This window comes from Echiichthys vipera, assembly GCF_963691815.1.
Source record: "Echiichthys vipera genome assembly, chromosome: 9".
Classification (NCBI taxonomy): domain Eukaryota; kingdom Metazoa; phylum Chordata; class Actinopteri; order Perciformes; family Trachinidae; genus Echiichthys; species Echiichthys vipera.
This window is the reverse complement of record NC_139834.1, coordinates 22,068,867-22,094,483: the sequence shown is the minus strand read 5'-3', so window position 1 is coordinate 22,094,483 and position 25,617 is coordinate 22,068,867. Positions and strand designations below refer to the sequence as shown.

The 25,617-nt window shown below is 41.1% G+C and overlaps 1 protein-coding gene across 10 annotated transcripts in view; it reads right to left on the bottom strand.

The window, feature by feature from the left end:
* Positions 1 to 25,617, bottom strand: part of ubr4 (ubiquitin protein ligase E3 component n-recognin 4) — a 51,956-nt gene that overhangs the window by 16,384 nt on the left and 9,955 nt on the right. For 2 of the 10 annotated variants that reach the window (XM_083920767.1, XM_083920769.1), the window contains exons 15-66: positions 23,617 to 23,804; positions 22,544 to 22,700; positions 22,308 to 22,393; positions 22,001 to 22,170; positions 21,378 to 21,657; positions 20,727 to 20,859; positions 20,083 to 20,162; positions 19,847 to 19,975; positions 19,306 to 19,488; positions 18,950 to 19,072; positions 18,614 to 18,843; positions 17,156 to 17,274; positions 16,949 to 17,046; positions 16,274 to 16,431; positions 15,960 to 16,166; positions 15,639 to 15,740; positions 15,456 to 15,556; positions 14,722 to 15,109; positions 14,538 to 14,601; positions 14,201 to 14,392; positions 13,495 to 13,565; positions 13,162 to 13,354; positions 12,215 to 12,448; positions 11,865 to 12,035; positions 11,567 to 11,749; positions 11,099 to 11,257; positions 10,764 to 10,916; positions 10,387 to 10,614; positions 10,048 to 10,205; positions 9,752 to 9,926; positions 8,941 to 9,142; positions 8,236 to 8,399; positions 7,505 to 7,721; positions 6,936 to 7,152; positions 6,298 to 6,330; positions 5,954 to 6,017; positions 5,695 to 5,829; positions 4,990 to 5,164; positions 4,737 to 4,868; positions 4,196 to 4,317; positions 3,896 to 4,007; positions 3,556 to 3,686; positions 3,278 to 3,455; positions 2,980 to 3,084; positions 2,394 to 2,531; positions 1,801 to 1,969; positions 1,487 to 1,691; positions 1,299 to 1,412; positions 775 to 1,008; positions 537 to 686; positions 224 to 451; positions 40 to 118 (exon numbers count right to left, since the gene is read on the bottom strand). In XM_083920767.1, coding sequence (XP_083776893.1) covers positions 40 to 118; positions 224 to 451; positions 537 to 686; positions 775 to 1,008; positions 1,299 to 1,412; positions 1,487 to 1,691; positions 1,801 to 1,969; positions 2,394 to 2,531; positions 2,980 to 3,084; positions 3,278 to 3,455; positions 3,556 to 3,686; positions 3,896 to 4,007; positions 4,196 to 4,317; positions 4,737 to 4,868; positions 4,990 to 5,164; positions 5,695 to 5,829; positions 5,954 to 6,017; positions 6,298 to 6,330; positions 6,936 to 7,152; positions 7,505 to 7,721; positions 8,236 to 8,399; positions 8,941 to 9,142; positions 9,752 to 9,926; positions 10,048 to 10,205; positions 10,387 to 10,614; positions 10,764 to 10,916; positions 11,099 to 11,257; positions 11,567 to 11,749; positions 11,865 to 12,035; positions 12,215 to 12,448; positions 13,162 to 13,354; positions 13,495 to 13,565; positions 14,201 to 14,392; positions 14,538 to 14,601; positions 14,722 to 15,109; positions 15,456 to 15,556; positions 15,639 to 15,740; positions 15,960 to 16,166; positions 16,274 to 16,431; positions 16,949 to 17,046; positions 17,156 to 17,274; positions 18,614 to 18,843; positions 18,950 to 19,072; positions 19,306 to 19,488; positions 19,847 to 19,975; positions 20,083 to 20,162; positions 20,727 to 20,859; positions 21,378 to 21,657; positions 22,001 to 22,170; positions 22,308 to 22,393; positions 22,544 to 22,700; positions 23,617 to 23,804 — 8,217 coding nt within the window. The remainder of the gene's footprint in view (positions 1 to 39; positions 119 to 223; positions 452 to 536; positions 687 to 774; positions 1,009 to 1,298; positions 1,413 to 1,486; positions 1,692 to 1,800; positions 1,970 to 2,393; positions 2,532 to 2,979; positions 3,085 to 3,277; positions 3,456 to 3,555; positions 3,687 to 3,895; positions 4,008 to 4,195; positions 4,318 to 4,736; positions 4,869 to 4,989; positions 5,165 to 5,694; positions 5,830 to 5,953; positions 6,018 to 6,297; positions 6,331 to 6,935; positions 7,153 to 7,504; positions 7,722 to 8,235; positions 8,400 to 8,940; positions 9,143 to 9,751; positions 9,927 to 10,047; positions 10,206 to 10,386; positions 10,615 to 10,763; positions 10,917 to 11,098; positions 11,258 to 11,566; positions 11,750 to 11,864; positions 12,036 to 12,214; positions 12,449 to 13,161; positions 13,355 to 13,494; positions 13,566 to 14,200; positions 14,393 to 14,537; positions 14,602 to 14,721; positions 15,110 to 15,455; positions 15,557 to 15,638; positions 15,741 to 15,959; positions 16,167 to 16,273; positions 16,432 to 16,948; positions 17,047 to 17,155; positions 17,275 to 18,613; positions 18,844 to 18,949; positions 19,073 to 19,305; positions 19,489 to 19,846; positions 19,976 to 20,082; positions 20,163 to 20,726; positions 20,860 to 21,377; positions 21,658 to 22,000; positions 22,171 to 22,307; positions 22,394 to 22,543; positions 22,701 to 23,616; positions 23,805 to 25,617) is intronic. The other 8 variants (XM_083920771.1, XM_083920775.1, XM_083920773.1 and 5 more) reach the window with 6 other exon arrangements.

Below are 25,617 nucleotides of genomic sequence, written 5' to 3'. Positions count from 1 at the left end.
TTTGTTTCCAGTCACAAAAGCTTTTCTGAAACAACTTACAGTCATCCTTCATACAGAACTTCTGCCAGTTGATCGTCCTCTGAGTGGCAATTTCAGAACAGGCTTTCAGATGTTCCATCTGCACCAAGAGAAGCAAGTAACAAAAATGTCAATCCTTACAGCAGCAGTAGCTTCGCAGAGCGCAAAAACTGAAAATTTGAATATTGACAAGAGAAACACTCACCAGATTGATGAGTGTGTCATACTGTAGAGCTGAGCCAGACGTGGCTGTGACCACACCAGCACGGAGGAAGATGCCCTGCTCCTCCAGGAGCTTCTTGATGCTGCGTACATGGGAATCAAGAGTGTGGAGATCCCGCAGCTGGCGATATTTTTCCTTTGAGCCGCAGATAAACAACAACAGCTTTCTGACTTGCCTCCTGACAAATGGTGTCTGTTGAATCATCAGATACTGAGGAGAAAAGGGAGACAGAATTAAGGGCCTTGTGTCTCTTTTTGTAGAGAGAGGTTGGAGTAATATACACTCAATTGCTTACTTCAGACAGAAAGTAGAACCAGGAATGGTCAAAGACAGGAGGTGGAATACGTGGGTTGGTGTCAGCAATCTTCTTGATCTGATACGGCAGCCGGAGCACCATTTCAGTCAATAGCTGGGAGTAGGCTTCAAACACATCAGCAGCATGTCCCTAACGGAAGGAGCAACACAGTAAGTTCACAATAACATTCCTTACACAAAAGTCACTTTTTCAAGTTTCAATGATAAAGATCTGATACCTTGACATATTGCCTAAGGAAGAAGGGGCTCATATCTGGGGGAGAGGAGGCTGTGTGTGGGCGGAGGAGCTGGCTGGTGGTTGTGGGCTCTTCTTCACCCTGTTGGCTCTTCCAGAACTCCAGAAGAGATTTGAGCACGTGGAGACAGTAGTCAATAGCACCCAGGCTGAGCAAGGCAGTTGCTGTGGCATTCGAAATAAGCGAGGATGACTGGAAGAGAGAAAGAGGGTGCACCTGCCATGTAGTATAATGTACAAGCAGCTTAGTTTTGAGTACTCATGAACAAGTAATAAGCTGTCCATGAACAATAGATAGTCAGAAATTATGTGAATGCATGTACCTTCTATGGGTACTTTAAGGTGGTTTTGAACAAGAAGATGTCTGACTAACTGTTCTGCTTTAAAACATTAGCACATATAGTGCCTCCTACAATTGTATTTAAAGTACTCACTGTTAACAGAAATTAAACTGATGGCTTTTAGTGAAATCAGTAAATACTGCATTAAAAAAGAAAGGGTATGTACCTCAGAAGAGGATTTGGAGCCAGACTTGGTTCGAGACATGAAGACGCTGAGCAATCTCATGATTACCAGGTGAACTTCATTGATGGAGCTACGCTCATTCTTCTTGGACACGTCCTGCAAAGGAATAACATGGATTAAGAAGAATGACGCATTAAGCCCGAATCACCAAGAAAGGAGACTGTGGTTACCTTCTTGTGCATGCAAAGCTCAGCAATGAGCTGCGCTAATAGGTCATCCAAGGCACCCTTATCCTTTTCATCCTCACCATCCAGGTCAGAGGTCAACATGAGGATAACCTGCATGTAAGGGATGGCTTGCACTCCACCTACGTTGTGGAGCTGAGAAAGGTGCTGAAGCAAGCGCTCCAGTAGCATAAGACGAACCATGTGTAGCCTGACAAGAAACACCAAATAAAAAAAGTAAAGCAGATGTTTGCTCTCAGCGGGGCTTAAACTTGGGCCTTACTACTTTATATAAATGCTTTGCATTCAGGATGTCTGACCTGTTGCTTGTGTGAATGTCTCCCTCGGTCTCTCCTTCTCCCTCTGAGCCTTCGCCTTCCTGCTGAGCTGTGGTGGTGCTGATAGCTCCAGTGCTGGAGCTCACGCTGCCTGGACCTGCAGGGTGGCCTTCCACTGTTGTGTCTCCATATGCACTACTGCGTCCTGACACTGTCCACACACACACATGCAAAAACGAATAAAACTAAGCAACCTAGGAACATGGTAACACATAATAAGTAAGTTTGTATTTATAAATGGAAAAAGTGGTATCCGCTTCTTCAAAACAACTGACACCTCACAATTATAAATTTAGGACTTAATTAATGAGTAACTTGATGTTATGATAGCCTGAAACTACTGTTATCGTCACATGAAACTGAGAACTGAGGTGTGGGGGAAGGGGACTTAGGCAGGGTATCATGTATGATTATCTTTAATCTAAAAAAACTGTTTTCAGAGGGGTTTTAGAGGATGGAGATTTATGAGAACATTTCTAATAGACCATTTAAAACCGTCTGAAGATTACAGATATTTGTATACAATTTTGATTATCAAAGTATCTCCCATTTGGTTGTGTTCTGAAATCACCCACCACTGTGCTCCCCTGCTACAGAGTCGATGGCAGAGCCTCCACTCTCTGAGCCCACACTGCCACCATGCTCAGCTGGGGAGGTCCTCAGCGTGGAGCCATCAGTAGCAGCTGTGCTGCCCTCATCATCTGATGCTGGTGCTGAAATCATAGCAATGGCTGTAACAGTAAATACACCGCAGTCATCTGGCCACAATACATGCTTGTAGTTGATACTTGTGCAACAACAATGTAACAAAGCATGCAGAACATTATAAACACTCCAAACTACAATTCATGCTTTTTTCCTGTTGAACCTGGTTTACTGGGCATTCTCATATAATTACTACCTATATGAGAAAACATGACAAGCTGAAAAGAGGATAAGCAACTGCTTGAATTTTAAAATACTGAACTCAGACCCCAAGATGTGTCACGGATTAAGTTATGAGCCTTAAGGTGGAATATTATCAGTGCTCACAAAACACACAGTATAAGATTTTGGCAACTTTATTTTTAAAATTATAGGGTTGTGTTTACAAGTCACTGTGACATTGCAGATATAAAATACTAGCTTCCTGCAGACCACATACTGTCACAGTATTGTTACCTGATGCAGTGGTGTCTGAAAGGGTCCCAGCATCCAGTGAAGAGGAGCTTGGGGCCTGGCCAGACAGGCCAAGGCTCTGAAGGCCAAGGGCACTGCTGCTACTGCCTAGAGATGTTTATAAAACAAAAATTAGAAAGACATTACAGCACACACTAACAATATTGGTCTCACATATATACAGATAAACTGATCAGTGCTTTCCTGTTGAGTGTTTAAATGTGGAGTGGGACTCCCTGGCAGTCGCTGTTACCACAGAATTACTGCTTGAATTACTGCTTTATTTGTATTGACTACTTACCTTGTTGATCCTGCTGAAGGCTGAGAGCGATGGCCAGCTCAACCATAGTTTCATCATCTGCATCAGGAGGGATGTCCAGCATGGGAGGGAAACCCTCGGCTCCAGCCAGCAGAGCCTCCAGGGGAGACGGATTTCCATTGTTGACATTCTCTGCTGTGTCCAGGACCATGGACTCTGACTGAAGAGACAGAGAAATTAAAGATGTGAAATGTAAATCCAGAATCCTCATCAGTGGCTGTTCAATAACTCTTTGTATGACAAGTGAACAATGTTCTCACCACCATCTCAAAGTCGCCGTGGTCCACTTCACTCTGCTCCTGACTCTCCCTTCTACCCTCTTCTCCTCCAGTCAGCACTGAAGACTGCATTTTGTCATCTGCATCGTCGTCATCATCATCATCTTTGTCTCCTGATAAAAGAGAGAATCCAACAAGTTTTACAGAACTGAATGAGTTTGTGGTCATTGGTGACTCAACAGGGGTTTGATAGCGTAATTGTCCGGATGCCTCGTGACATCAAATCACAATATTAATTAATTAATACTCAAACTTTACAAAATCACAAGTAAAATACAGTATATAAATCAAAGCTTAATATAAAGAGTCTGTGAAAACGTACCCATAGGTGTGTTGGAGCGCGGGGGAGATGGAAGGGTCACATGACGCCGTTTGTTTCTTGGTCGAAGCACTCTGATCAGAGCCTGCTTACATGCAAAGCTCACAGATGTGTCCTGAAATTCAATCAAATCCAGAACGGTTACCTGATGACAGCCTGTCTATACTGCCTTTAACTAAAGTATGAAGTATTTAACTAAGTAATTTCAGAGTTTGACAGTGACTTTATAGCTCATGATTCATTCTCGTGGTTTCTTGAAAGCAAATTAAATATGGATTCTAGTGATGGAAGATCTATACTCACTGGGCACAGTAACATTTGCATGTAGATTTTGGAGGCTACATTGATGTAATCCAGTTCACATGTGCAGTATGCATGGATGATGTCCACCAAGGCATTTACTGTTGCTTCCACATGTGTTAGGCCTAAGATGAGAAGAAAAACATTCACACAATGTGAGTCTTGTTTTCAATAAGTTGTACAGTACCCAAATCAAATTAGTAGTTCTAGACAGTATACCTTATGTGTAAATGTTCCACATAACATTTAAATGTGATGATCATTATGGTCAAATTACTTATTACAATAATGTACATATTGTCATATAGTCACTGTACACTGGAGATCAAAATTAAGAGTACAAGTTCTTAATACTTGAAATATTGTTATTTTTTTATTGTTCAGAATTGGATGGAATATCAGTAATTAGTGTCAACAAAAAGCTTGGTTATTTAAAAAAGTAGCAGTGCAGGGTTCCTACACATTTTCCATTTCAAAATTGCATACTTTTCCATACACCTCCAGTGTACTTGCACAATTTTGAGGGCCCAAAGTTTGAACTTACCAGGCAGGCAAGCAGGAGCGAGAAAGGCGTTCTTTGGTTTAAGGGAATGGAGCTTCCAGAAGTAATTCATCAGCTGCGTGATGAAATTAGAACTTTCCCCATCCACATGTTTTTGCCAATCCTCTGTCATTTCTGGGTTAAGAAGAGAAGAACATTTTTTTGGTTTATTTAGCTCCAAAGCCACAAAGTCATTCTAACCAGCAGCTGTTCAGAAGGACATCATTATGTCTTAATGTGTTAATTGCTTCCTTACCAGAGTCTTGGTGTAATGACTTTGTTTCTGTGAAATGCACCAAGTTGTTGGGTCTCATGATAGCAATGGAGCGGGCTGTGATCACCAGCCTCTGGAAGACATCAGGGTCCAGCTCCCTCCCCTCACGGCTGCAGCTGTTCAGACACTGCACTGCGTTACTCAGCAAGGACTGGTCCTGTTAAGAGGGAGGCAGATAAGTGGTGCATTAGTTCTTCATAATTGATATAGAGCAGTGGTTCCCAACCTTCTGGTTTTAGGTACCCTCACAGCCCTGTTAGATGAACTCACATACCCCTTCATCATTTCCCAATATATGTTCCAAATGTATAAAACTATTCATTACATAAAAGTGGATAGTTATAAAAAAAATTTCCAGTATTAAGGACGGTTTGGTCAGCAATCAAACTACTAGTCTACTATTAAATAATTCAACCGTTTTTAGCCAACTATTTTAACTGTTACTCAATAACTTTTAGTTACCATTTCAACCATTTACTGTAGGTGTTTAATCAATGCTTAAAGCCAACTATTTCACCATTTTTTTTTTGAGAATTATTTTAACCTTTACTCCATTACTTTAAGCCAGCTATTCCATCTGTTTTTGCAATGCTTTCAGCTAAATATTTCACCATTACTTTTAGGTATCAATCATGTGCATAGGAAATGCTAGGATTTTGGTTCAGTAACATAGGATTCTTTTTTAACCTTGTGATTGTGGTAGGCATTTCGACTTGTGTGCAGGCTGGCAAGAAGTCCTTTGGTCTGCTGCTGCACACCTGCAGGGGTCGGCATGGACAGAAGTAGAGTGGCCAACTCAAGAGCTGCAGCCTTATTCTTTTCCTACACAGAGACAAGAAAGTAAAAAGTGCTTCTTAAAGAAAAGCAGGTTTAGAACAGAATTTCCCATTCTAGCGTGTTATTACTTTTAAAAAGGCAACATAGAAAAAGATCATCATCATTTTACCTTTTCATTGGAGGATCCTACTGCAAAGCAGCTTTCCAAAGCCTCAAGGGAGCTGACTACCAACCTGAAATCAAGAAAGAAGATCAACACTGCCCCTACTGCTGATTTTTGACTTAAATCAACAAATCAAACAGAAAATAAGCAAATCTCAGTATGTTGCAGCCTGTGCAATCTTAATGCCACTGAACACTAAATGCAAGAATAAATGTCAGGAAAATAATAATTTTGTTGTCGTACAAGTGTGGAGATGGTGCATGGCATGTACAAAGTCTCAGGCATGGACACACAAATTGGCACACATGCACAAAACCATACAAACAAGCAGAGAAAGGGCAGTTACTAACCGGTCCAAGGTTGATAAGGACTCAGTTTCACAACTTTTAATTGTATTTTTGGGAGCAAAAGAAAAAGAACAAAAATAAAGTGTGAGGATCACAGAAAAAAACAAGTGGAATTAAATGATTCATTGAACAAAAGAGAAGCATGCAAGAAAAGATGACATCACGATAGCCATGCACTAAATACTGTTAAGAGAACGCAACCCCCATTGTTGAAACTACATAGCTAGACACATGAAGGTTAAAGATATGCTAGGAAGGCGCAATATGAATAAAATCTATCTCATCTTTCAGTGTATGTGTGTGTATAGACAGATAGACAGATAGATAGATAGACAGATAGATAGATAGATAGATAGATAGATAGAGAGAGAGAGAGAGAGAGAGAGATTTCTTTTCGCACATTTATCAATATTGTGGTAATTTTCTGGAAAACCAAAAAAATAACCACGGGAATAGTTTGACTAAGCCAACAAAATAAAAACCTGATAAATCAATGTACTTCATCATAATTAAGCAAAAATCATAAAAAAAATTCAATATCATAAAACAATAATACTCACAGGTATTACATGGATAGACGTATTAACAGTGTTTAAGTGTAAATGGCGAAAACTTGTGTTGACCTTATGGAAAGCTCATACCTCTCCAGCACAGTGCCGCTAGGGATGGTTGGGGTGGCTATGTCTCCATCAGAGGCGCCATTTCCCTGGTTGAGGTTTGGACTGCAGACGTTGTTCACAGAGGCAGAGGAGAAGTCCTCTGGTGGGTCCTCAGGCCAGCCAAACTGCTCTTTGGTTTTACCGTAGATCTTGATTGAATCAAGCATGGTGACTCCAGCTGGGTCAACAGACGCTCCAACTTTAAAAAGAACAGGACAATGAAACTGCATCAGATGACGTTTCTAAAAAGTCAGCAGCAAATTTGATGTCATGCAAGTTAAAAGAACAGCTCACAGCAGCTCCTTTGTTTATAACCCACCGTGTTGCTTAGATTTGTGCCGCTAAATTTAATTACAGTCAACATTCACAAGATGGTGTGCTTTTAGTGTAACTTTTTATATAATTACTGTAACTTAGATCAAGAAGCTACAAAAATGCTACTTAAATGATTTCTGAATTATAGGTAATCCACATAAACAGACAGAAATGGAGGTGAGGTTATCAACAACAAGTAGCCAGTTATAATCCTCATTGCACATTCTTGCTCTTACTAAAGATTGTCAGCTTCTTGTCCGCCTGCAAGGCCTCCTCTCTGGTAAAGGGAAAGTCAAACCAGCGGGCTCTCGCCAGGTTTATCTGTATGGTACGGCCGAAAACCTCCACATAGGATGGCGCCCTCTCAATTGCTTGGGTGCCCACCTGCACCCGCATGCCCGTCATCACCATTGAACTGTTGTTGTTGACAGCTTCCATTGTGAAACCCCCGGGCTAGGAGGAAACAACCGAAAATATGACATTTGTTGTGGTTTACATAATGTTTCTCATAGTAAAACATTACAAATAGAGTATAAAAATGTTTAGTATATTTAAGCAAAACGGGTTCACATGTGTTTAGTTTTTTAGTATGTTATAATAGAGACGGCAAAGATACTCAAGTTTCAACACGAGTGCTGGCAGATGACGTGTATATTAACATACATACAACATGTATGTATACACATTTACAGTACAAGTGTTTAAGTACTTCTAAATCTATACTAGAAGATTCATATAAGTGAGACCATCAACACCAGTGCAAAAAAAGTTGTTTAGCTAATGCAGCAAAATGTTGTTTTCATACTTTAACCACTACTACTCTATACTTTGTGTTGTGCTGTAAAAAAAAAGCATAAAACAAAACACATGCATGGCTGACAGTAGTATTTCATTACATAAGAAAAAAAGCACAGCAGTCTCTTGCATTTTTCCTAACACAGAATAATTCTGATTAATATGCCCCTACCTTTGTGTTGGCCACATACATCCCAGTGGAGTTGAGCCTGTGTTTGATCTGCTGTCCATTGTAGACCTGTAGCAAGTCATTACCACCAAACTCCACCTCTGTCAGTTGCTGGTTGTGTTCAAAGAAGTCCACTGGGAAAGTCACCTGACTGGATGTTCGGGTGGCTGAAAATAAAATCCTTGCATTGATATTTGAACATTTTTGCAAACGCACACAGTATATGCTACGTAAGCAAGCATTTTCTGGCACAACACAATCCCTCATTTTTTGTTTTTTTAAGTTTCTGTCACTTAGCATGATCCTGAGAAGGTACTAAAATGTGTTTGCAGACATTTTAAGGAAACTTTGTAATAAAAAGCCCCTTGACATTAATGTGAAATGGAAACTAGAGAACTAAACAGTCAGGCATTCTAGAGATTCTTTTGAGCTGAGCATGTGGGTTCGGGTTACTATTCATATGTCATCCGTGGTTAACCAGCTGTTGACTAGGTGTGGTGATCACACATGTATGCTCAGAGTTGTGCATGTTTACATTTTATTTTGGGAACCATTTAGGGCTGGACAAAATGTTGATATATTGATATTTTGCGAAATGACTAGCGCCGTCTTTTTCTGGTTTCAAAGGCTACATTACAGTAAATTTATGTTATTATAATTATGTTTAAATTTCTGGTGTAAAAAATAATTGTACTTTGGTTGACTCACTAGTAGTAGCAGCTTTGCGCTTGCGGACGGGCTTCATGATACTGATGCCACAGCTGGGCTGCAGCGAGGGCTGGAGCCAATAAGAGGTGTTGTCCACGTTGGCCATGTAGATTCGCAGGCTCCCATCCTCACAGAGAAGAATCATGGTCGTACGCTGTTGCTCATTACTAGCCGTGTGTCGGATAGCTACCATATCTTGAATCTGGAGAAAGAAGAAAAAAGAACCCTAAGAACCTAAGACATGGCAATCAAGACAAACCCAATGGGACACTTTTGTTTCAACAGGGGAAAATGTTCATGATTTCACATTCACTGCTTAAATTTCATGCTTAGTTATCATGTTTTGTTACCAATTCCTTGTCATTTATGTATTGGTATATGATAAAAAGTCTTTATCTTAAAGATTGTATCTATATGTCTGTTCTAACAAACTGTGGCTCGCAGATAGCCGATGAGTTTCTATATGCACTACGATCAGGGTCCAGCGTAAGCAGACAATCTACATACTGTATGTGCACTAGAAAACAAGGTGTTGACCACAACTTCTTTGTTGAATTTGGCTTAACAAGAAAAGTCAGAACAGAAAATGGTTTGTACGACCATTTATCAATAATTATTATTATTTATCAATACACAGGATGGAGAATACAGTACATTAGTGCAAGAGATGAGACGCTTCTCAGCGCGTTTGTAGGGCATACATGCTCTTCTTACCATTTTGTACATCGCCATTTCTGATTGCAGAAGTTCTGTTTACTACGTTCTAACCTGCTTGTGACTGTTCCACATCAGCACAGCAAGTGGACCTTACCTTTGCTTTGGCTGGCAGAGTTTTTATCTCTTGGATGAGGAAGGTGTCTGGCTTGACCATGATGACAAGCGGTATGCCGGTTGTCTGCTGCACACAGCACACCAGGCCTGGGTGGTTCATGACCTCTGACCACTGGCACAGAGCAGGTGATATCTTCGTACTGCCGCCATTAGAGCTAAAGAAGGCAGGACAGAAAGAGAGAGATGGAGATATAGTTAGCTCGTCCAGGTGGACATTACATTTCACAGATCCAGTGCAGTGAAGCGATGAGAACGTATATGGTGTTGAAGTGTTACCCTTTGACGTTGATAGGGAAGAGCCTCTGCACTTCAGTGGTGCTGCGGCTCACTGTGGCAGCGAAAGACTTTCCCTGGCTGTAGCTGAAGAAAAGCATCTGAAGCACGTGTGAGTAATAGACAGACACACCGCCTCCAGCTACCTGCCCGTTGCTATCCTGGAGCCACACACAAAGAATTAACCTCAATATTGCAGGTTAACATGTAATCGATCAAACGTACCAAAAAAATTACAACAAGAACGCACTGTAGGGGTCGTGATTACAAACAATCATACATTTTGTAAACACACAATTTGGGAAAAAGTCCATTGCCTAACTAAGTACACATCCCACTTACCTTCAGGTCTTCGTGGTTGATCTCCAATACATTGGTGACATAGAAAGGACCATGTTGGGCACTGCTGGATTCATCCATGAGCTGGGTGTACATGTAACCTGCTGAAGACATGATGACGATAATGTTCTTCCCCTCTTCGTTGAACAGGAAGGTAGCATCACGGATCTTGGAACTTGGGAGGAGGAAGTAGTACATGGGACTCAGGGCATCCACTGATAAGTCATAAATCTGTTTAGCAAGGGAGACAAATAGAAAAATTCCAGTATTAAGTGTTTTGTTTTCCTGTGCAGAAAGCAGAATAACCAAAGTAACATGTTTAGCACCTGTGAGTGTCTTCCCAAATCAATGGAGAAGAGAGAGATTCTCTTAATAAATACCTTGACAAAGTCAGCTGTGATGATGGCAAGTTCAGTCTGCGAGCCTGGTAACCAAATAGCTTTGATGATGAAGTTGCCAGTTGCCAGTTGTGGGTGTAACACCAGATGGTCTGACACAGAGCCAGTGCTGCTGAAAGTTAGCACATGGCAGTCCTTGGAAAAAAAAATGAAAGAACAAAAAAAAAAAAAACAGTCAAATACCATATCCGTATACAACAGCAATCCATATAAAAAGTACTTCTAAATCCACTAAGCTAACATTAGCATGCACGGCTAATCTGAATTCTACCAAAACACACACAAAGCAGAACAATCTTAAATTTAGGCTTTCTGACCTTGAGGCCACACACAGCCAGGTAATCTTCATTACAAGGGTTGCCTGTGAGACTAAGGACAGTGAAAGGGACTGGAGCAGATGCCAAACGGGTCAGTGTTAGCTTCCTCTTGCTTGAGTCTGCCTGTTTCAGGAGGGTGGACAGCTGCAGAACAGTTATCTGTCAAGAGGGACATGGAGAGAAGATGGGTTATGGGGTTTTGGACAAATAAGACAATGCAAACTGCTGACCACTGATTTATCTAACGAAAGCAATTACCATAACATGAACAAATGTGATAAATGCGCAAAAGGGTGTAGAAATAGACTTTATATTAAACGCACATATATATTTTATTATTAATAATATTATTCCACCATATCCTCATGCTTAGATATATCTCACATGGACCAGCAGGTGGAGTCTCCATGAGAGTGCAGGTCTCTAAATGGAAGAAAAAAATTCAGCTTACTGGTCTGTGAAGCTTACCTTTCCCTTTTCGTGGCTGACTGCGAGGTGCTGGCGGCGACCGTGGGGTGAAGACAGGACACACATGGCAACACGACGCAAGACATGTGCACTAATTAGCTGGCGTATAGTTTGTCCCTGGTCACCACTGTAGTTCATCCTCACGTTCTCAAAAGCCCCTTCCTGAGAGCCGAGCGTGGGTACCTGAGGGAAAGCGCAGCAATTTACAAACAATTTACTTTCTGAAAGGATTTACAGAAGATATCATGATTTATGGAATTATGTGAGTAACCACTCCAAATTATACAGGTGTTCGTACCATTAACTGGTCAGTCATCTCCACAGTTTTGTCCTGAGTGTGCAGTTCATTGAGTGCTTGCTGAGCCCGGCTGCTGCTTCCGACTGCTGATGCCTGCTGAAAGTTGGTCTGGATGGCTTCCATGAGAAACATAAGCATCTCTAGTATGACTGCTGCAGTAGATGATCCCATCTATTGTGGAGAAAGAGAGCAAAAAGCTTGAGTCACTCAATGTACAGTGCTGTGCATGTAAAATAAATTTGAAATACTGCTTTAAGGAATTTAATTAAGCCAAGTTATATCTTTCTTACAAATGACAGAAAGAGACACCGACTTAGAATCTCAAAATAGATGAACAGGTTTTCTCTCACCACTTGTGTTACCAACTCTTCCTGGCAGCCCTCAATGCTCTTGCACACACTGCTCTTTTTAGGTCTGTCTTCATCACCAGGTTTGCCATCACAGATTGTGACCTTGCCCTTGTCGGAGGGTGATGCATTCTGGTGACGGATAGCACTGTCAGGCATACGCTGCTCACTCTGGAATGCAGAAGACTCTTTCAGGGTGGTGCCCATGCCGCTGCTGGGGCTGCGTTTGACCAGGGCCTGCGGAGGGTTTGACACAAAAGAAGAGCAGTGAGAAAGGCAACACTGTTGATATGGGCATGCAAATATAACTGAAAATGGCAGCACATCAAATACAGTAAGATAGAATACATCTTCTTTGTTTAACTTCTTTACAATACGGATAACCTGCTGTTGTTTTCACTTTGCTAGCTCCTCCACATTATGGAGTATATAGTTAGTCAAAAGAAAGGTCAGAGAGATCCTGCTGGTTGGAGGCACATTTCATCTAAACTGCCTCCAAATGTAAACAAAAATCATGGACTGACAATACTGCTGATTTCACTGGAACAATTCTTAACTGTATTTTGTTATTAGAATTTGCTGCATGTCAATATACTTTCACTTTGTCATCTACTTGAAGAAAACTAGCATGAGTCATTGTAATGACAAGACTGACAGAAGTAGTAAACACGAAAGAAAGAATGCAAAATACCTATTATACTTCTCAAACTAACAGTAAACTGAAGGTAAAATGTAGCTGATTGTTCATCATCACATGCACATTAAAAAAATACCATAATTTAAGATTAACATGGAAAGCTGGCCTTAACATTAAACAAAATATTGACGACAGACATTCATAACATGATCTCTCTCAATTTCTGGCCACATGTGTGGGCTAGCTATGACCCTGACCAAATGAAATGACTGGATGGAAGTCAATGGGGGAATGACTTGCAAGCCAAAGTTACCGCTGTTGTTCTCTTCCCATGATGACCTGAGGTATTCGGTCTCACCTGGCAGCTGCCATCCTCTTTGGCACCGCAGTCACAGAAGAAAGAGCCATATTTGGCATAGGAGATCTCATGGTCTTTGTGACAGACCTTGGCGCACACTGTGCACACACCTACCCCATCCACCATCTTACAGGTGTGACAGTGGTACCTGCACAATGAAAATGAACAGGACATGACTGTGAACAGTACTGTATATAAACAATTTAGACAATCATGATTAATAAAAAGCCCCTGGTCTCATTCAAGTAGAAAACTTAAAATCACAGGGAATAATTAAGTTTTCTTTACCAGTGCTGGTTCATGAACTCCTTCTGAGTGATGGTGAAGGTGCAGAGTTTGTTGCAAAGGGAGTCTTCATCCTGTACAACGATGAAAAACGCGTTAAGATGGATTGTTCTTTTTAGTCCCAGAAGAATTTCTGCCATCTGGATAAAGATGATGTTCCACATTGTTTTAGGAATTTTGAGTTAAGGTATGTTATCTATGTCATTTTTGTTCTGCTGGACAGTGCCATTGAGCTGGACTAGGAGACACTATACAACCCAAACAGAGGGGTTTCCCTTTTAAGTTGAACTGCTGCAAAAAAGCTTCCAGGTGCAAATTTAAACCAGGTTTAAATTGACATGTTGCTTTTCTATATTTGCTATTCCTGAGTATGGTCAGAAAGCTTTGTGTACAATAATTTGGCTATTATATTAAGTTAAAAAACGCAAGACATTATACGTGAAGTAAACTGCAAGTGTTTTCAAAACAACAATTTTGTAGCATTTTATGTTCAGGTCTGTATAGACCATTTCAATGGAATTCCATTGCTATGCAACAGCCTTGGTCTTTGTGAACTTCCTGTCAGCTGATGCCATTCACTTACACTGCAACAGGAAATCAGCTAGGACAGATTTAGAATTCTTATGTTCACATCTTTGAAAAGGTCTTTAAGCATTTACAAAACATGACACCGTTTCTAGAAGATAGACATAAAGGGATGAGATCTCACAGAGTCCTCTGCTTGGGAATCGTCCTCCTCTACTGCAAGTTCCTCCACCCAGTCCGAGTCCACCTCCATGGCCTTCTCTTCTCCCTCCATCAGCAGTGCTGAGGTGCCTTGGCCACTGCTTTGCCTCAAAGCATTCATCACATCAGCCAGATAAGAGATTATGTGGCACGAGCATTCCAGCATGCTGGCGTGCTGGAAATCAAGGAACAGGTGCATATCAAATTACTTGACCTGTGGTAAGAATTCCCTTTGAAAACGCCCAAATGGGAAACATTTTCAAAATGGAATTAAATCTGATTGGAGCCATAAAAAGGTACTGTTAAAAATAAAAACTTACCTTTCCTTGGGATAAGTTTGTGCTCACTTTTTCCACGACATTCTTCTGTGTTAAATACTTTTTGCTGCAGAGAAACATTTTAGTCATTTTAAAATGAGTCATTTTATAGCAATTATTCTGGTTACTTGAGCCGTCACTAAAAAAGTTCCTTGATTAAATCATATCCGTGAGACTTATTTCTTACCATCTAGTCAGCCAGTCGATAGCCGCCCTGTGCAGCTGCAGATGACCAGCCCCCTGTCCAGCACTGGCAAGCGTGGCCATGATGACCATGAGCTCAGGAAATCCTGTTCCATCTCCATTGGCCAGCATGTCTGTTGCCATGGGAATGAGTGTGCTGAGGAGGACAGTGCACACTCCTTCACCCACCTGGCTGTTGTCGCGCACAATATGAGTGGTGAGCACCTGCAGGAGCTGCCGGTTTTCTTGCACTACTTCCAGCTGCTCAGAGTCCTTTGGCGGGGTGGCCGTCATGCGTGTCAGCCAGGACTGCAGACGAGAGGGCTCCACGCAGGCCAACTGGGCCAGAGAGCCACATAGGCACAACAGGCTAGGGTTCGGACTCTTCTCCGCTGGGAACGAAAATCATTACCGTGACATTTAGGCTTATTGCAAAAATGTGATTATACTTGCATCAGATTTCTGATTTGATTTTTGACAAGGCGTCAGTATCCTTCAAATTAAGTGCTTGTTGGATCGTCAAACACGATCTGAAACACACCTTTCTGACATCAGATATGACAATATTTGACACTTTCTACAACAGACATTCAGAGCAGCATGGCCACTTTACACAGCCATTGGCATGGAACTGGACTTGACACTTTTGCCATTACCTCCAGTCCATTTGAAGCATACCTCAGCCTTTTGATAGATTTTCTTGATTGAAATGAAACAGTCTGCTAACAGTTGACTTACTGAGCTGGAAAAGTTTGGTGAAGAATTTCAGCACCCTGTTGCAGAACTTCGCTGATAGATTTTCATTGGCGGTCGCCATCATAATCTGGACGAGCTCACCGCTGGAAAAAAGAAACACAAAATAAGTGACGTAATAGTATAAATGCGTAATAATGCAGCCTGTATCATCGGTTGAGCAGATACCTGAATGAAAAGAATTCTTCCATGGCCTTGCGGACTTGACTGCTCTCAAGCTGCTTTTCAAGGTACTGAAGGCATTCCTCGAGGACAGACTCATCCAGGCCACTAAAAAAAACATGAAATCAAAGATTGATATGAACAAAGAGACTCAACTTAATAACAAATGTGCAGGCAAGTTCACAAAGACAATATGCTAAAGTAGGCTAATAGTTTTGCAAAGTGGGGTGATTTTCTCTGTAGGCTCGTCATCTCCAGTGTTTTGATGTTAATATAAAATATATTTCAATGTAGATTTGATTAATTATCAAGTCGGACACGGCATACCTGTTGGGGTCTGAGTGAATAGCAATGATGTTGTAACACCCAGTGACCAAACGCTCATAGATGCGGGCTAGAAAGGCGTCTGACTCGGATGGGCCGAGGATGCGCTCCAGTGAGGTGCTGCTGATCTCAGCCACACTCTCTGTGCTGCTCTCCAGGAGGAGGGGCAGCAAAGTGCGCACAACCTGTGAAGGATTCAGCTCCTCTGTGCTGGGGAGACAGACAAGCAGCAATATTATCTGAAGTGCATTTTACTTATCACATACGTTTTGTTATATGTTAAATCATTCTTTAATTAGGACTGGACAAGCACTTACACAATGAGGTCGCCAGTGAGGCGGACCAAAGAGAGTAGGATGTGTTTCAGAGAAGAGGCCAGAGGTAAGGCCTGACAACTCAGTGTACCCAGGTGAGCTGCTTGGATGGCACTGATGTAGCTCTCTGATGGAATGGTATCATTCGCAAATGCATTTCGCTGAGAAAGAAACAACACAAGACTATTAGTCTCAATTGCTGGTTCACTGATTTTTTTTTTTGACATTCTGAGTAGTGCTGGGCATTATGGACAAAACCTAGATATTGATATTTGAATATCCTTTGTAATTATATTGTATATATTTATCTTTATTAAATGATTTAAGGTGGTTAAGCCTATTATAGATTAAATCAGATTTTAATAGAAAAGTACATTACACTTAGTGTTATATTTATTATAAAAGGAAATAACAATGACTTTAAACCAAATAGAAAAATGTCCAAGGTAAACAGCAGAGTGCTTGAATGTAGAATTTTGATCTCGTCAGCGCTGAGGTTTGAAATAGGAGAAAGTGCTGCACAAAAATGTTACATTTACACATCCTTTATGGCAGAGGCATAGTTGATGACTTTGTACTGGACCACGAGAGCAATTATGCCAGAAAAAAAAAAAGTTTTTTGCCTACTCTCCTTTATAAAGGGACAAAGACAAACTGAACAAGCAACAACTCACGTACCCATGAGCCAATGTTGGGGAATTCATTGGTGTGGATGCCGTTCCAGGTCTCACATATTGTTTGTACAGCTGATGGCAAATTCTGCATAATACTATGACCTGTGAAGTTTAAATAAAAGAAGTTCTGATTAAAACACTGAGTGTACAGAAAGGTTGAGCAAGTGAAGGTACTGTGGCAATTTTGTTCTAGAGTAACTCTTTAATATACCCAGCAGGTTGGCCTTGCAGCGGGTGGAGCCAATGGACAGAACTGCAGCATAACCTTGGAGCTTGGCATCTGTAAGCTTGTTCTCTCCTTCCTCTGGGATGTTCATCAGTAGATAAGACCTGGTCATGACAAGTTTGAAATAATAATTTTATTAGAATAAACAGCTGAATGATAAATATGAAGAGGGTGTATAGGTCAGACCTGCAAACACCTCAGAGTCTAGGGGTAGGCTCATGAGAGTACAAAATTAAAAAATATACTATACATTCAGAATTAGGGGTGTGATGAGACATGATTGAGTCCACGAGAACAAGACAAGATGTTAACAATATTCTAAACTTTCAGTATTTTCTTTACAGGGGGGTTGATTTTAGCAGAGAGCCGTGGTGCTGCAGGTGTCTTTGCGTAGTACTTGTGTTAGCCGCAGTGTAGCCTACGGTACTCTCTGAGGTAAACATCGGAAGCTGCCGACAGACAGCAGAGACAGTCTGTCCCAGCCTGTCACATACGGAGGTTTCAGGTCTGTCAGTTCCCGACACTGTGACTATAGGCGTGTTTCCATTAGCCCTGTAGAGTGGCCTCGCGTAAAGTTTCAGTCCACGCCCTCTCAAATGGCCTTTCACTCGCTGTGTTTCCATTACAAAAAAAAAGGCCTGAGGATTTACAAGACTCCGGAGGTGACGTGTCACTCTGAATGGGTTTAGATCACCAGTGATCAGCTAATCAGTAATACAGAATAGTTGTAGTTTGATTTAAGGTGGCCCGTATTATTCATAATGTCAACTTATGTACAAGTAACATGAAAGAAAACACTCCACCTTAAATATTCAAGGCGGTGTAAATGTGTTTGTTGTCACCTCGCTGCAGTACGGGGTGTGTGTGTGTGTGTGTGTGTGTGGCAAAGGACCACAGGCCGGAAATTCAATCAAGAATCCTTGCACATATCAATTTCTGCGCTGTGTTAAAAGTGGTAAAAGTGTCTACTCTACTTTGCGGGTGTGGTGGCGTCTGTACTACCACATGTCACATCCCGCCAAGAGCTACATCCAATTGGCAACCGGGTATATCAGTTGGGACAAAGGAGGCCCCTTTTCTACTCGGTTCAAACGACTCCTGAGCGACTAACATGCAAATTAGGGGCATTTTTGGTGAGATAGACCCTCCTCGTTCAGGGTAGTCGACCATAGTGGAAACGCACCTTAAAACTTGGAGCTCACGTGTAACGTGTTTGTGTTACATGCTGACGGCACTATCTTCTTACAGTACTTACATACTGTTCTTATCTTAAGTCATTATATCAAGGATTTGATACACACAAAAAAAACATCAAAACTGTTATCATGCATTGGTTTTATCCAAAAGATAAAGCAATAAATAAACCCTTAAATCATGTCCTTATATTTCAGCTCGCTTGACTCAATGCATGATGTAGACAGGCTCGTCTTATCCCTTACTCACCTTGTGAAGGCCGTGTAAACATCAGTGAGCTGCAGCGTGGCAGGCAGTAGGTTCTTTGTGATCTCAGATGACTTGTGGCCATCTGCCTCAATGGCAACCTTGGACAAATGTTCATCTAGGGAAACCTGCACTTTAGAGATGATTGCATCCAATGTATAGATGGCTTGTAGAGACGGTAACTGATCAAGTGGAAGGATGGCGTTCGGGTCTACGCTGGAGAAGGTGGAAATCTGCAACAGAATCAAGTCGTCAAAGAGCGACAGTTGTGCTCAAAACTTAGTTTGGACAACAAATCGACACAAAGGTCAACAATGACTACGTTGTTATTATTATTACCTGTCTGGCAATGTACTCCTCTGCTAGCTCCACATCGTATTTAACCGTGCTGCACTTAGCAGCCGTCATCTCAACGAGAGAGGCTGCTTGGTCTGCTTTCATTCCCTGCTTCACTAAGTGTTCCTGTCAGTGATGACATGAGCATAGTCATACATCTAAATAGACCACAATGAAAAAGGACTGAAGATAATACATTACAGGATTAAGGACACACTACAGTATATTGTGTAAATCAGAAATCAAGAAGTCAAGACATTGGACATAAAACAATCAAATGTAATATATTTGAAGTTGATGGTGTTTTGGCATCCATCATGATAATTAGCATACTGTAAGAATTTAAGATGTCAACTGACCTTGATCCAATTCACGTAGGTAGACACCCGAAGACGCGAGGACCATCTCAGCGTGTGAAGGATGTCACTCTCACATGGATCGCTGCAGCCAGTATTTAGCTGCTCCATGTAGGCCTTAGAGGGTGGTAAAACACCCAGGATCCTCCACAGTATCAGGAAGTAGTACTGAAGGGAGCATGCCTCCTGTGAAGGGTGATGAACAAACAAGCACTGTATTTCAATCTGCACTCAGTTAATGTCAGGACAGATGTCTGTTGCTGTACAGTTACTATTGGTTCAAACGAAACACTTCCTGGTCGTGTTTTACATTAAAAAGCTTTCAAAATCTTTTGTAATATATTTTTTTGTAAGCACATTATGTAAAAGCAGTCTTATTCATGGAAGTTAGCAATTGCATTGACTTTTAAATATTGTAACTGAATGATAAATAACACAAAAAGTCAGTATCTTGAAGCCCTGCAGGCAACTGGTGCCACCTGCATCATGGACTTGTTTGCCCTGTTTACAAAGTTCATGGTTTGTTCACACAGTGTGTTCTCACCATAGGAGTGATTGGCTTGTTCTCCTGTCTTCTTGCGGTGTCAAACTGAGAGCCTGCAACCAGGAGTGAGATGAGCCGCGCATACAGTTCCTCATATTTAACTGCCCCATTAAACAGCTTCGGAAAGACCTACCAGAAAGGAAAAATGAGTTATGTTTGAATACAGTGAGAATATAATTATATATTATTTTTTCTTATGTACCCATTTATTCATCTATTACTGTTTAAAGTCTCACCTTGCTGTCCAGTCTGCTGATATCATCTTCAGATGCCTCAGGGGACAGAACGCAGTAGAATTTTGGCTGAACATTTGAATCTAAAAACGGTTTAAATGCATGAAAACAGAATGTTATTTTCTCATCTTATACCACCATAGCCACATCCTCTTCACATATAAGACACAAGAAAACAAACTATAAAAAAAATACATGCATGAAAGTTGCTGAGGTTCTATACAAGTCTTGTAATACTGTAATCCTCATTAATCTCTTAACTTCCGCTTTTGTGTTTAATTTAGGTTTAGCCATTACCTCGCACAGACAACTGGGTTTAGCCATGCAGGAACAGTTAGTCCAATATAATTGCACAGCAACAAGAATGTGTAAATACAATATGTACAATGCATATCTGATGTTTTATTAGACACAAACTACATTCATCAATAGGAGCAAAAAACATTTTTCAGTAAATAGCTTGAAACAATGAGATTTAAGTTGGGAGATCAATCCCTCCAGGGTGAACACTTGGAATAACCAGTGACTTTGTCCATTAGATATATTGTATATGCCAAAAAGTTAATGTATAGTAAAGTAGTACTTTTTAACATATTGTCATGCTCTGACCAGTGGTTAAAAAAGTACATTTCCTTCATTGGTCTTACCTGTTGAACAGTGTTTGGCCCAGTTCTCCTCCACCTCTTTAAATCCATAGTAAAGTGGGAGGCCGCTGCGTTTGCCACCATCCTGAACAGAACTCGGCCCAGTGGAAGGTGGAGTCAGGAGGTTATACTGCACCTACGAATAATATTCATGGAAGAGAGAAGCTAAATTTCCTTTCATATAGTCACATTTATTCAGAGATACAGTATTCAAATAAAGAGGTTTTATATATATATAACTTCGTCTGCTGTCATGACACACCTATAGATCTTTTCAGTGGCATTCCATTACTAGGCAACAGCCTGGGCCCTTGTTAAGTTACTGTCAGTTTATGTCATTCACATGAACTGCAACAGTTAATAAACAAGGGCACATTTACAATGTTTATGTTTTCATCTTTGAAAAGGTCTATAGGTGGGGTAATCGAAACTCAAAACTCCAAACAACCATTTAAAGAATCTGAAAGCCAATAGCTGCTCCAAAGAAATTCACTATTCTATAAAGGTTATTCAGTATTTTACTTAAAAAGTATGAAAATGATTTACCAAATATATAAATCACATAAATGGAACTACACTCCATGAACTAAAATACATGTAATTTACCATCAGAACAAGACAAACACAATTAAAAAAAAACAACAAGCAATTAACCTGCTCGAAAAGGTACACGGGTGCCTTGGAGTAGTGGCGCAGCAGGTAGTCCAAAACCAGGCACAGGCGTGCCAGGTTGAGGGGCACTGCTTTCAGTTGGGAGTCTTTACTCTGTGCAACTTCAGTGATGGCTTGGGTGACCAGGGTCAGGACTGACCGCCGACCACGCTCTGACAGATTGTGGAAAAGTAGCAGCAGGAGCTGGAGGTGCTCTACGTTAAGGTCGTCTTCTCCATGCACAGAACTCTGGATCGTGTGCTGCTTCAGCGTTCCCAAGAATCTATGAGAGCAGGAAAGGAATGGTAGAAAGCAGTAATGGGTCAAAAGAATAACTTCAACAAACTGCTTGAAAATTTTATCGAGTATATAGATTCAACAAGGACATTTTCTATATATTCCTAGAGTTTTGCAAACCACAGCTCTGTAAAAAGTGTGTCCCTTCTGTTCTCAGATCTTGGTAAATATTGAAATATTGATCGACTTATAATGGCCGTTCCTTTTCACTTGTTTCTTAACATGGATGCCAAAGTGAAGCAGAGTTTTTTTCTGTGAGCACGAACTTGGTGACACAAAATTGAAACAAGTCCATATGAGCCAGATGAGAATTTGAATGGTGGTCATACCTTTCCCAAACTTTCATACACTCAGGTACATCTGGCTCGCCTTGCAAACTTGCTTTGTGCTGCCATATGAGGAGAAGTCTGGAGAGCACTGATAGGGATTGAGGGTGAATGTACAGAGGCCAGGGACCCTCTGAAAAGGGTGCAACACCTAACTGCTGAAGAAGGGTGCTCTGGGAATGACAAGAAATACAATAATAAGTCTGTGACATTGAGGAAACAATTCATAAATAACAATAATATTAGTGATTCACAGAGATGTTTGGTCGCGGTGAAAAAGATAATGTCATATCAGAGAAAATCCTCTTACCTGCAGTGCTGGAGATGGAAGATCTGATGTTACCAGGGTGTGGTTGAAGTGATACAGCGCTAAAGAAAACGCTTCATCTGAGGAGCCTGAGGAGAACAAATGCATTAATCCTTACAGCATACATTACTAACTTTCTACCAATTTGCGAGATGCACCCTTCATTAGCTACCAAGCTACCAATTAGGGTTAAAATTTGAGATCATTTTAACAATACGCAGTCACTTTTTTCAGTGTACCTTTGACATCTTTGTCCACGTCTTTAATGATGCTGGCTAGCGTAGCCATGTGCTGCTCTGTAAGGGACACGCTCAGGTAGTTGCGGATGAAGTTGTTCCTGGACTTGAGCATTGAGGTGGTGATGAAGTTCAGAATGCTGGAGGCTAAACTGAGGAACTATAGGAACAAGCAATAATGGTTTGCTGGGTTGTCACATGTTAAAACCTACACATTTACACAAGTTGTTTGTAGAGCCATATAGACTGTTACACTAGCATTACAAAAACATGAATGTGGTGAGAATGCCGGACTTAAGGTATTTGCACAGAGTCCATATGTTTGCCGTCAAAAAATCATTCGAAACCTTCCACACCGAGCGTGATGCGTTTTATGATTATATTTGTTGCGAAAATTCCCTATTCGAGACAACATACTGTTGCTTTTTCTCTCGCTGCTCCTCTCACTCCTCTCTCGCTGGAGGAACCTGGCTGTTCTCCACTCTCTGTCTGGGCTTGCATTTGGCATTACAGCTACCTGAAGGGGTTGAATTGTTGAATTTTCCCTCTGTCTGTGTGTGTGTGTGTGTGTGTGTGTGTGTGTGTGTGTGTGTGTGTGTGTGTGTGTGTGTGTGTGTGTGTGTGTGTGTGTGTGTGTGTGTGTGTGTGTGTGTGTGTGTGTGTGTGTGTGTGTGTGTGTGTGTGTGTGTGTGTGTGTGTGTGTGTGTGTGTGTGTGTGTGCTGTCCTTAACCTCCATTTCATCCCCCTCCTCGGCATCATCACCCAAATGTATATTACTATCTGATCTGTTGAAGCCTATAATCTGAAGTATAATAGAATCTCTTTGTTGTAAAGTGCTTTGTGCTGGGAGACAAAGTCAATCATTTAGCTCATCTGATGGCTTGGATGATGACGTCTGGATATATCATGGATCTGAGTGTTCAAACGGCTTTCAGATTCTGTGTTTTAACATGACTGACACAACATGTATTTGTGTTTATTTGTAAACATGCAACAACTTTGGATGAAAATAACGGACTTGGTGTGCAAATGCCTTTAATGCGGCATCATTATTCTGCATGCTGTCAGTCCTTACCAGTTCTGGGTCTTTACGTCCAGCTAAAATGTTGCCATTCTCGCTTGGGTTCTGCTTGCTGGGGCTCTTCAGTCTGGGAGAAGTCTCCAGAGGTGGGGGTGGTGGAGGGGGTGGGGGAGCGACTTTGTCTTTGGTGGGCGAAATTGTCTCTTCAAACCAAAGCCCCAAGATGGGTTCACTGTCATCATCTGCACAGAAAGACAAACCATTTACATCCATAGAGTGTAGGTGACCCAAGACTTACATTTGTGGAGTGGTAGTGGTGTGACGAGAACGCAAAATGTAAAAAGCTTCAAACTAGTTGATGATGCCTACGACACTGGGCAGGCGGTGAATAAGAGTCAAGGACTGCAGTAAATAGTAAACATACAGTGACATCCTGTTGGTGAATATCCACTTAAAGAAGAAAACTAGAGATCCGTCATTAGGACAGGTAGTTAAACAATAAAAGACAGCCACACACCTTAGTTGCTGAAAAACTAAAAAGCTGCTGTAGAGTGTTCCTTCCTCAAGTAACCTGCTATAATTAGGGCCACATAAATGTTTTCAGGTTTGGGTAGCTCCAACAGAATACTAGAATGTTGGACATTGGACTATAGACATCAAAGTTGGTTTCCTTTAATAAATTCTAGTAAAACCTAAGCAATTAAATAGCATGCAATGTTGAGTTCAAAACTGCATGTGTGTGTGCATACATGCTATTGGTAAAATGAGACATACTTGATGCAAAACATGTGTTGTTACTCTCTAAGGGAAGCTTTACAGTATCTGTTGAACTGAGAACACAATATTCCTCAGCAGAAAGCATTGTGTTACATTCAACAGGACACAGGCATTAAATATATTTTGTTTTTATAAACTAGCAACATGCATCAGCTACGACCTTGTTAAAATCAAATTAAAGTATGATACGTTCTAATTTTGCAAGCTCTTGGCATTTTTAAGCACTGGATTAAATCACATCGCCAAGTAATAGTAATTTGAAGAGCACTAGCAAAGAAAGCATCAAATCTTTAAGGTCCAAAATTCAGTTTGACTTTTCCACTCCTGGTGTCCAACAACATGTCTTTTTATTTCAACAACCTTTTAGCACTCAGGGCTCCCTTGCCCTATGGGAAGTTTCATCCTGGCACACTTTGATGCCCAACCTCCCATGATGGGAGGAGGGACCCTCATAACACGATTTACAGCACCTGGAATCCTCACCCGCCACCTGAGCATTTAGCAGTTCTGCTCCTGATCCTTCTGATTATATAATTTTGAAGTCAATCATCAATTTGGTCGTCTGTAACCAAGTACACTACCACTACTTTAAGCTCAAACATAGTGATATGGACAGTCATTGACTAGCAGAGAAGCTCCGCCCAGATTCAGATCCAATCAACCCCCTCTAGGTTTTCCCGCTTTTCCCACATGTGCATTGAAGATTCCCAGCAGATTGAATCATCAGCAACCAAATACTCAAGATGCTACTTGTCACTTAGGGCACTGAAAACTATGGAAACGTTCCTCCGCATGCAGATGCATAGAGTTGACCCCTCCAACAAAGCAGCACTCAGTAGTTTGCTTTTGAGTTTTCCCACACCCACTCAACACCGCTCATCCTGGACAACTCCAGGAAATGGAAAAAGTATTGCCCTTATCCTGGGTTATGATTCAAGAACTGGCTCAGTGTGTACATGTGAAGCCCAACCACATGCATTCTGAATTATATTTCTAATAGCCAGGGGTTGATCCACCATTTTCTGCTTTCGCTTGCCACCCGACTGGCAACACACTGAATCTCACACCTATACTTCGTGGTGGCCCCACGAGGCTATCTATTTCAGTAGCTATGAATCAATTAAATATATTTTAGCAACATTAGACTTGAAAAGAATCTCACAGCAGACGTACCCAGTAGAAGTATCTACAGATTAATTCAAATAAAAAACAAGAAACAACTTTAAAGTGTGAAAAGAATATCACTTTAAGTTGATATTCACATTTGCATGCAACATA